This window comes from Bison bison, unplaced genomic scaffold (genome assembly GCF_000754665.1).
Source record: "Bison bison bison isolate TAMUID 2011002044 unplaced genomic scaffold, Bison_UMD1.0 scf7180017864089, whole genome shotgun sequence".
Lineage (NCBI taxonomy): Eukaryota > Metazoa > Chordata > Mammalia > Artiodactyla > Bovidae > Bison > Bison bison.
The window spans coordinates 596,045-607,085 of NW_011494661.1; the positions used below are offsets into that span (position 1 = coordinate 596,045).

At 47.2% G+C, this 11,041-nt stretch overlaps 1 protein-coding gene across 1 annotated transcript in view; it reads left to right on the plus strand.

Moving 5' to 3' along the window:
- FERMT3 (fermitin family member 3) overlaps positions 1-11,041 on the plus strand; it is a 19,026-nt gene that overhangs the window by 5,727 nt on the left and 2,258 nt on the right. Inside the window, exons 7-12 of the mRNA XM_010838088.1 lie at positions 10-112; positions 9,964-10,071; positions 10,216-10,350; positions 10,431-10,480; positions 10,588-10,712; positions 10,939-11,035. Of these exons, the coding sequence (XP_010836390.1) occupies positions 10-112; positions 9,964-10,071; positions 10,216-10,350; positions 10,431-10,480; positions 10,588-10,712; positions 10,939-11,035 (618 nt within the window). The remainder of the gene's footprint in view (positions 1-9; positions 113-9,963; positions 10,072-10,215; positions 10,351-10,430; positions 10,481-10,587; positions 10,713-10,938; positions 11,036-11,041) is intronic.

Here is an 11,041-nt window from a genome sequence, read left to right on the forward strand (position 1 = left end):
CTGGTCCAGGTGGCTGGATTCATCGCGGTGCCTCATGCAGCAGGGCATCAAGGCCGGGGACACGCTCTGGCTGCGCTTCAAGTACTACAGCTTCTTCGACCTGGATCCCAAGGTGGGCAGGGTCAGGGAGAAGGGAGGCTGGGTTGTGGGACACGGGGGATCTCGTGTCGAAGGTCTGGGCTCCGCGAAGGTTAGACACTTGTGGGAGTCTGCCCAGCTGTCCGTTTGTGGGTCCACACCCCCGTTGGGTAGCTCCACCAACATGGTGCTGGGCCCCCGTGGATGCCAAGGCCTGTTCCTCAAGGGTTGTCAGGGAGAGGCAGCTCAGTGTAGACCGTGGTAGGTGCTGGGAAGCCTGCTCAGGTGAAAGACGCCTGGGACACCTGGGCTCAGGGAAGGCTTTCTGGAGGCAGCGGCACTGGGACCGGCAGGAACCAGGGCAGGTGAGGGGTGAGGCTTTGCAGGCGGACGCCTGTGTGTACAGCTCCCTCCCTGCCTGCCGTCCTCACGGCAACAAACAGGCTCCATGCATCCGGGCTCAAAAGCCCCGCTTCTCTGTCCCCACTTCCTTGCCAAGCTTGTAAGCATCGTTGTCCACAGAACCCGGGTGCAGTGTCTTTGCTCCCCAGAAGCCTTTCCAGTGGGTACTCCTTGATGCCCTCTCTCTCCTCAGCCAACTCCATCCTGGAGTCTTCCTTCCCCGTCCTGTTGAGGTGACCAAGCCCTCCATGCTGTTTTGTTTTGGGCTGTACCGGGCGGAGGGCATGAGGGATCTTAGTTCCCCGATGGAGCTTGTGGCCCCTGCAGTGGAAGCATGGCGTCTTAACCACTGGACCGCCAGGGAAGTGCCCCAGTCCACTTCTTACTTGACTGCTTAGGATCCCCACACACTGCTCAGGGGTCTGCAGCTGCCCTGCCCCTCTCTGCCCTTCCTTCTGTCTCTACAGCCTCTGGGAATTGCGAGCTCCAGGGCTCCCTCTCCAGCCTCCTCTCTCCACCCTCTCTCCCAGGAAGCTCCAGCCTCCTGGGTTTAAGGATCATCTCTGTGCTCTTGAAGCTCTCAGTTTTACCACCTCCAGCCCAGACCTTCCTCCTTGAGCTCTAGACTCTCATGTCCAAGCCCTAGACTCTCATGTCCAACTGGCCATCTCTGCTCTGGCACCTAACAGGCATCTCAACTTCTGTTTGAAACAAAACTCTTGATTCCCTGTCTGCCCAGCGCTTCCTCCTACCACGGACTCATGGCAAAGACCCTGCACTTACACCCCTCTTGCGGCTCCCAGGCTCAGTAGTTGTGGTGCTCAAGCTTAGTTGCACCATGTAGAATCTTTCTGGACCAGGGAGCAAACCCGTGTCTCTAGCATCAACAAGCAGATTCTTATCCACTGTGCCACGAGGGAAGTCCCATTGTAATTATTTAAACTTTAATAACCAGTCCATTATTTTTTATTAAACTTTTGGTTTTGAGGTAACTGTAGACTCACGGACAATTATAAGAACTAATACATGATGGAGAAGGAAACGGCAACCCACTCCAGTTATCTTGCCTGGGAAATCCCATGGACAGAGGAACCTGGTGGGCAAAGAGTCAGACACTGAGGGAGGGGCAGGCGCTTGCTAGAGGCCCCAGAGCTTTTGATGGCAGAGCTAGCACTGTGGCTGAGGACTCCCGGCTCCCAGGCCTCTCTCACCAGATAGGAGCGTGGAAAACTAGTCTAAAATACGCCTGAGGGCTTTCCTGGTGGCTCAGTGGTAAAGAATCGCCCCCCTGCCAAAGCAGGGGACGCGAGTTCCACCCCTGGTCTGGGAAGACCACACGTGGCAGAGCAGCTGAGCCCATGCATCACAGCCACTGGGCCGGGGCTCTCGAGCCCGGGATCCGCAGAAATGAGGTCTGTGGGTACCAGAGCCCATGCTCTGCAACAAGAGGAGCCACAGCTAGAGAAAAGCCCACGCAGCATGAAGACCGTGCACAACCATAAATAAAATCATTAAAAAACAAAAAAACAAACAAAAAAAAGAACCAATACATGAGATCCCAGGCCCCTGGAACTGGGTACCCCAACCACCATCACGATCAGGACCTTGACCTGATACAGTCAAGACACAAGGCAGCAATCAGTTGTCCGGCAGATCCATTTTTAAATATAAAAAGCAGTCTTTTCTCTCTGCCTGCACACACACCATTTCCTACGCTCTTTATCCCAGTGTGTAGATTCGGATTTCCAGCTGGTATCATTTTCTGTCTACCTGAAGGACTTCCTTTCACATTTCTTTTCAAGCTGATCTACTGGTGATGGATTCTTTCAGTTTTTGTTCGTCTCTGTAAGTCATTATTTTGCCTTTGATTTTGAAAAATACTATTCTTTGATGTAGCGTTCTCGGTCAATGTGTTTTTTTCCTTAAAAATACTGCCCCACAGTCTTGTGGCTTGCTCCTTTGTAGGTAATGTGTCTTTTTCTGACTGCTTTTATGGTTTTCTCTTTACCACTGGCTTTAAACAATTTGACGATCATGCGCCTTGGTTTGCTTCAGGTTTCTCATGCTTGGGGTCCACTGAGCCTCTGGAATCCGAGTTCGTAGGTTTCATCAAATTTGGAAAATCTTTGACCTTTGTTTCTTCATGTATCTTTTCTGCTCCTCCATTTTATGGGAGTCTGATGACGTGACTATTAGACACAGAAAATCGTCCCACAGTTCACAGATGCTCTGTTCAGTTTTTTATTTCCCCCAGTCTTATTTTCCTATGTTTCATTTTGGATAGTTCTATTGCTCTATCTTCAAGTTTACGAATCTTTTCTTCTCCCTTGTCTAATCTGTCATTAATACCCTGCCTAGAAGTTCAGTTTTGACCTTTTTAACATTTTCCATCTCTCCTTAACATGCTCATGCTTTCCTCTATCTTCTTGAATATACAAGATATATTTAAAATAACATTTTAGGAACTTCCCTAGCAGTCCAGTGGTTAAGACTAAACCATCCCTGGGTGGGGAAGTAAGATTGTGCATGCAGCAAGGCCAAAAAAATTAAAACTTTTTAGTGTTTTTGTCTACTAATTCTATTATCTATGTCATTTCTGGATCTACTTCTATTGACTATCTCCTAATTATGAGTTGTGTTTTTCTGCTTTTCATGCCTGATAATTTTTAATTTGATACCAGACACTACAAATCTTATACTCTTACATGCTGGATTTTTAAAATACTTTAAAATCTTATTTGGGGATAAAGTTAAGACACTTGGAAACAGTTTGATCCTTCTAAGGTTTGCTTTGAACATTAATAATTGTAATTTGTGATAATTAATTGGGACTTCCCAGGTGGCCAATTGGTAAAGAATCTGCCTCCCAATGTAGGAGACGCGAGAGATGTAGGTTCCAACCCTGGGTCAGGAAGATCCCCTGGAGTAGGAAATGGCAACCCACTCTACTATTCTTGCCTGGAAAATTCCATGGACAGGGGAACCTGGTGGACTGTAGTCCATGGGGTCACAAAGAGTCGGACACAACTGCGCATGCACAAAGGCAAAGGCAGTTATTAATTAGACCGGACAAAAGTTTACCCTATTACTGAGGCAAGAGCCTCCTGAGTCTTCTGATGTTATATACATATGATGAGGTTTCTCTAATCTCTGTTGGGAATACGAACTCTTCCCACCCTGGTGTGAGCTCTGGCAAATGTCCACGTGTGTCTTTCAGTGTTTTCTTCCATCAGCCTTGGCTTGTTTCCTTACACACACATGCACACTCATTAATCAGCTAAAGACTCGAAAGGGGCCCTCTGCTGATTCCATGTAGAACTTTCTCTCTGTGCAGTTCTCTGCTCTGCAGCACTCTGCCCTGTAAACTCTAGCTGCCTTGGACTCGCCAAATTCTCAGCTGCACCTGCTCACCTCTCACCTTGGGGAATATGCTGGGCTCCATCTGGGGTCCTCCTCTTGCCTGCAGCATTCACACTTGCTCCAGGCAGCAAGCTGGGGAAATCTCACCATTCATTCACTTGTTTCATAGCGATTAGTGGTTGCTGTTCAAGGTCGTGTTATCCACTATCTAAAATTCATTTGGTTTTCCTGTTTTCTTTGTTTTGTAAATTAAGTGTTTGTTTTTGCCGCCTGTGGTATGGGGGCTCTTCGTTCCCTGAGCAGGGATCAAATCCGTGCCCCATGCAGTACTGCACCACCAGGAAAATCCCTGAAATTTTATTTTTAATCAAAGTAACAGCTTAAGGAGTTGAATAGTCCCAACAGTAATAACAACAACAGAAAAACACTTCCTTTCTACCTCTCCTTATCCCAGATTTCTGATCCCTAGAGACTGTAGGTTTTAAGTCTTTAGCTTTTTATTCTAGTGTTTACCTCTATATGACAAGCTTAGATATGTCTATTCCCTTGATTTTTTCTTCACTCCATGCATTATCTATTCACTTCGTATGAAAGATGAAAATTTAGCTGTCTTATTTCCTCCCTCCTTCCCCTACAACATACACCTCTTTTGCATCTTCCCAACTGAGCTGTGTTGTAGTTTTTGGTTAAAACAACATGCGCGCGGTTGTAAATGGTAACACATATAAATAGTGTTCTGAGCTAAGCCACAGAGTGACTATACTTCCTTTCTTGGTTTATTTATTTTCTGTTAATTGTCTGTGCTGTGCTTAGTTGCTCAGTCGTGTCCGACTTTTTGCAGCCCCATAGACTGTCACCAGGATCCTCTGTGTGTGGAGGTTCTCCAGGCAAGAATGCTGGAGTGGGTTTCCATGCCCTCCTCCAGGGGATCTTCCCAACCCAGGTTTCCCGCATTGCAGGCAGATTCTTTACCATCTGTTAATTGCCTATCTGTGCACAATTAGAAGTGAGACACCAAAAGGCTCTCTGGACACTCTCCGTGAATCTGTGGCCTGCCGTGGGAGCTCTTCAGAGTGATGAGGTGGGATGTTGCATAACCCAGTCCCCCCAACACTGCAGCTGGAGCACAATGCCCCTTTCAAAATGATTGGTTACTTTAGGATATCAATCAGTGTTATATCTTGGTGAGAACCGTGAAATGGTGGCAATCTAGACCCACTGGTTGACTGTTGTCCTGGAACTTCCCTTCAGTATTTCCTGGTAATTCCTATAGTTGACTTCTTGATTCCTGACTCCCTCATTTCAATGGAGCATATATTTCAATGACTTCCCCTAAAATGGCAACATGGTAATAGCTTTCCCTAAGTGGTTTGAAATCCTGTGTGTTTGAAAAGGTCACTGGTCTGCCCTCACATGAAAGTTTGCATAATTCTTGGTTTGAAACATTTTCCTGCCAAATTTTGAAGCAACCTCCCATTGTCCTCGAGTTTCTAGTGTTTCTGTTGAAGAATCTAACTCCATTTCATTTTCAACCCTTCCATATGTGACCCTTGCAATTTTTCCTGGAGGAGTAGGAGAGGCCCCAGAAACTTAAGAATATTCTTGGGAGTTGCCTGGTGGTCTAGTGGTTGGGATTCAGCAATTTCACTGCCATAACCTGGGTTCAATTCCACATCAGGAAACTGAGATCTTGCAAGCCACACAGCGCAGCCAAAACAAGACACAAAAGAATCTTTTCCTTATTTCTTGATGTTTAAAAAAATCTCTCAATAGTATGTCCTCATATGAATCTTTCTTCTTTGATTGTCCCACATACTTGCTGAGCCCTTTCAGACCAGAAGCCTGGGTCCTTGAGTTCTGGAAATATGGTCTATACAATCTCTTTAATAATTCACTGCCTTCCACTTTTCTGTTTTTTTTTTTTCCTCCTGGAACTTGGTAGATATTACACCTCCTGGATTTATTTTTACAAGAAAAAATTGGGTATTTATCTTTTTTTTTCCTTTTTCATGTTTTTTGTCTTTTTGTTCTACTTTCTGGAAAGTTCCTTGATTGATCTTCCAAATAATCTATTGACTTTATAATTTCTGCAACTGTCTTTTTAAATTATAAGAGCTCTTATTTTCTGACTGTCCCTTTTTAGTGTTTTTTTATTTTATTTTTTAGTGTAATATACATTTAGAAATACTCACAAATGTCACCAACACATCAAGCAATAGAACTCTACCAGCATTCAGAAGCCAAGCAGTATCTCCCGCAGGGGGAACCATTACTGTTACTGCTAACACCATAGATTAGTTTTGCCCATATTTGAAATTTACATAAAGGAAGTCACACATTCTATATACTCTTTTTGTGTATTTTTTTTCACTCAGCATTATGCTTATATGATTCATCCATGTTGCATATAGGGTAGCATATTTCTTATTGGTGTGTACTATTTCAGGCTGTCAGTATACCACAATTGATTTTAATTCTCCATTCTATTGTTTTGTTATTACTAATTTTTGGCTGCACCAGCTCTTCACGGCTGTGTGCAGGCTTGTGGGCTCTAGAGCGTGGGCTCAGTAGTTGCGTGGTGCATGAGTTTAGTTGCTCCATGGCATATGAAATCTTCCCAGACCAGGGATTGAATTCATGTCCCCTGCATTGGCAGGAGGTCTCTTATCCAGTACACCAGGCAAGTCCTCCATTCTACTGTTGATGGGCATTGTACAATGTTTAGATTGGGCTATTATGAATAGAAACATTATGAACATTCCAGCATATGTCTTTTGGTGAACATATACCATATTATCTGTAAGGTATACACCAAGAGGTGGAATTGCTGGGTTGTGGGGCACGCACTAGTTTGAAAAATGAAAGTGTGTCCTATTCTTTGTGAAGCCATGAAGTGTAGCCCACCAGGCTCCTATGTCCATGGGATTCTCCAGGCAAGAATACTGGAGAGGGTAGCCATTTCCTTCTCCAGGGGATCTTCCCAACCCAGGGAGTGAACCTGGGTCCCTTGCATTGCAGGCCGATTCTTTACCATCTGAGCCACAGGGGTTATGGGGCAGACACTGGTTTAGCTGTAGTAGATAACTACACCCCCGTACACCCCTACCAGCAGTGATGAGAGTTTCAACTGTTTCACACATTCACCAGTACCTGATATTTCCTGCCTTTCCCATCTTAGCTATTCAGGTGGGTGTGTAATAGTATCTCATATGGTATTTTGTTTGTTTATTCAAGCAGTTTTACTGAGATATAACTTCTATACCATACAAACCACCCCACTGTAAGCAGTTTATTTTTAGTAAGATACAGCTATGCCACCATCACCACAATCCAATTTTAGAACATTTCCATCACCCCAGAAAGCTCTCTAGTGCCCATTTGCAGTCATTCCTTCTTCCACACCCAGGCAACCACTGATTTGCGTTTCTGTGTGGCTTTAATGTACGTTTCCCTGATGACTAGTCAAGCTGAGAACTTTTTCACATGACTGTTAGCCCTTTGGATATCCTCTTTTGTGAAGTTTCTGTCCAATGTTTTACCAGTTTCTACACTGAGGTACTTATCTTTTTCGTACAGCTTTGTAGGAGTTCTTCATATATTCTGTGCAGAGTACTTTGACAGATAAATATATTGTGAATATATTTTCACAAAGCACAGAATACTTTGCCTTTTCATTCTCTTAGTAGTTTATTTTGAGGAACACGAGCTCCTAATTTTAATATAATCTGAGTCATAGTTTTGTTTTATGATTAATATATTTTACATCCTGTTTAAGAAATCTTTTATTCTAAAATTGCACAGATGTAGTCCTATTTTTCTCTAAAGGTTTTACTGTTTTCACTTCGATATTCAGATCTGCAACTCAACTGGAACTGATATTTGTATGTGGTAAGAGGCAGAGATACAAATACTTTACTTTTTTTTTCATTAAAAATTTTTTTTTTTTTTTACCATATGGGTATCCAATTGACCCAGGTCCATTTATTGAAAAGAACATCCTTTCCCCCAGTGATGGCAAGATTTCCCTTGTCCCAAGGTGAACATACATGAGTCTCTCTCTGACTCTCTTTTTAAATATTTTTTAAAAATTATTTGGGAGTGCCGGGTCTTAGTTTGCAGCATGCAGGACCTTTGATCTTCACTGCATCATGCGAGATCTTTATTTGCAGTATGTTAACTCTTAGTTGCAGCATGTGGGATCTAGCTCCCGACCAGGGATGGAACCTGGGCCCCCGGCACTGGGAGCACAGGGTTTCAGCCACTGGACCACCAGCAAAGTCCCTCTCTCTAACTCTCTTTGATTCCATTGATCAATTTGTCTCTGTCAATACCATGTTGTCTTAATTACTATAACTTTGTGATTACATTCCTTTTCAAAATAGCTTCCTGTTCTTGTTTTAGGAGTGCAGAATTTTGTCTCTGTAAGGATTTCAACTAGTGTTTGAAGTGTTTTTCTGCTGTCTACATTGTCTTTATTTCCTCCAAGTTCTTTTTCCCCCTGACTGTACTTCATGCCAGCAGTTTTTGTTAAATGTGGATAATCCCTGCCTGCCCTTTCATACTTAGTAAGGCTCTAAGAAGCCAATTAGAAACCCGAGTGGATGAACAGGGCTTGGCATTTGGGAGGGTCTCCTGGCGAAAGTGGGGCAGGAATGCCCCCTCATTGTGGGGGGTTTCTCTTTGGCTTCCCAGCAGTGAAAGCTCTGATCTCTTGACTGGGGAATAGAAGGCTCATTGCCAATGTCTTTGATGGCAAATGGAGAAGGGCTGAGGGTGTCTCATCTTTCAAAATGCCAACTTTCTCTTCATTCAGCTGTTTTCAGTACAACGTACTCCCACCCAGCTGTGCCATGAGTGCCAGATGCACTGGCTCAGCATCTTGAGAGAGTAAATCTCTGGTTTCTACCAGGTGCCAGCTGGGAGCAGGGAGTCACTCGGCTGCAGGGAGTAGGGAGGAACTGTTCCATTTACAGGCTTTCTATGGTCCTCATTTGAGCCCACCCTCGCCTCGCAGAAAGGCTTCCCTGGTGGCTCAGACAGTAAAGAATCCACCTGCAATGTAGGAGACAAGGGTTCAATCCTTGGGTCGGGAAGATCCCCTGGAGAAGGGCGTGGCAACCCACTCCAGTATGCTTGCCTGGAGAATTCCATGGACAGAGGCGTCTGGCGGGCTATAGTCCATGGGGTTGCAAAGAATAGGACACTGAGTGACTAACACCTTCACCTCCCAGACCTGAGCCTGTCTACGACATGAACTGGGATGCCTTTGTTCAGATCTTAGTTCTTTTTGCTGTTTGCTTTCTGATTTTTCCAAGCTCATTAGTGCCTTTGCCTTAGAACAAGAGAGGGAAAAGTGTGAGAACCCAGCTCTCCTTCTCTGCAACTCAGTCCTTGTCCATGTTTCTGCTTTTCATCTTCCAAAATTTTGTTAGTATCTCTCAACCTGCTTTAGTCCCCTCTCTCTTCTTAGTTCTTTTGCCTTTATCCCTGTTATGGCTTTGCTATTGATGCTGGTGGGTTTCAGAGGAAGTGTGGGCTTAGTCTTACTTCTATGGGTAACTGGAGTTGCCCCTTTGAGCTCCCTGCTCCTTCTCTCTGGAATGTTCTTCCTACCACTCTTCTCGTCAGTGGTTCCTTGTCATTCCCAGGTGTCAGCACAGCAAGCCCCCTCCCCAGGGAAGCCTTCCTGGAATGCTTCCCTCTGGGGAGTAGCAGCCCTCCCCACCCCCACACCCTAGTTCCATTCTTTCTCATCACCATCAAACTCGTGGGCTTCTTGCCTGAGTCCACGAGTGAGCCCCTGTTTTGGAAGTTACTTCCTTTATCGCTTTGAATCACTTATTTATTGAGAGATTTACTCAGCCCCTGCCTTGTCCCTTCATGCAGGGCACACAGTAGACAAATAGTCGATATCTGCACAGAAAGGTTTAGAGGGAAGAAACCACCGCCTGCCTGGGCAGATGGGGTTGGCAGGCTGCGGTTGGGGTCTGCTGCCCATGTGGAACCACTCCATGAGCTTGCACAGCACAGGTCGGGCTGAGGCCAGAGGCTTGCGGGGAGCTGGGTGCATGGGGTGCTCAGGACAGATGTCACCCAACCAACCCAGCCTCCCCCTCCCTCCAGACAGACCCAGTGCGGCTGACCCAGTTGTATGAGCAGGCCCGGTGGGACCTGCTGCTGGAAGAGATTGACTGCACCGCGGAGGAGATGATGGTGTTTGCAGCCCTACAGGTGCTGGGCGGGCCGGGGGCCCCAGGGGCTGGGTGCAGGCCAGGCCTCGGGCAGGGTCTTCCAGGGGGAACCCTGTATCCGGGGAAGCCCTTTTGGGCAAATGGGCTGCCGGCTTAGCCATCCCCGGCCATGTGCCCCCTCCAGTACCACATCAACAAGCTGTCCCAGAGCGGGGAGGTGGACGAACCAGCGGGCACAGACTCAGGGCTGGACGACCTGGATTTAGCCCTGAGCAACCTGGAGGTGAAGCTGGAGGGGTCGGCGCCCACGGACATGCTGGTGAGGAGCGGCTCCAGTCAGGGGCTGGGGTCAGGGTTGAGCGCAGGGGCTGGGCGCCCCCTGACTCCTCTTCTCCCCAGGACAGCCTCACCACCATCCCAGAACTCAAGGACCATCTCCGGATCTTCCGGTGGGTCTGGATCCAGCCTTGGCAGCCCTGCTGGAGGGGGGCCCAGTGCGGAGAGAGGATGGGGGGGAGGGAGGTGGCCTGTCCTGAACCTCCTGCCACACCCTCAGGCCCCGGAAACTGACTCTGAAGGGGTACCGCCAGCACTGGGTGGTGTTCAAGGAGACCACCCTGTCCTACTACAAGAGCCAGGACGAGGCCCCCGGGGAACCCATCCAGCAGCTCAACCTCAAGGGTGAGTGATGGCGGTCTGCAGGACAAGGGCAGGGCCGGGCCAGGGGCGTGCAGGGGCCTCACCTGACCCACCTGGGACTGGCCAGGTGAATGCTCTCACCTGTCTCCAACTAAGGGCCGGAAGATGCCCTCTGACCCGAGGCTGCTGTGCAGGGCTGGCTTTCACCCAGGGCCCTCGCACCAGGGCTCCTCTCCCCAGCCCCCTAGCCCATCCCTTCTTCCTCCAGGCTGTGAAGTGGTCCCTGATGTCAACGTCTCAGGCCAGAAGTTCTGCATCAAACTCCTGGTGCCCTCCCCTGAGGGCATGAGTGAGATCTACCTGCGGTGCCA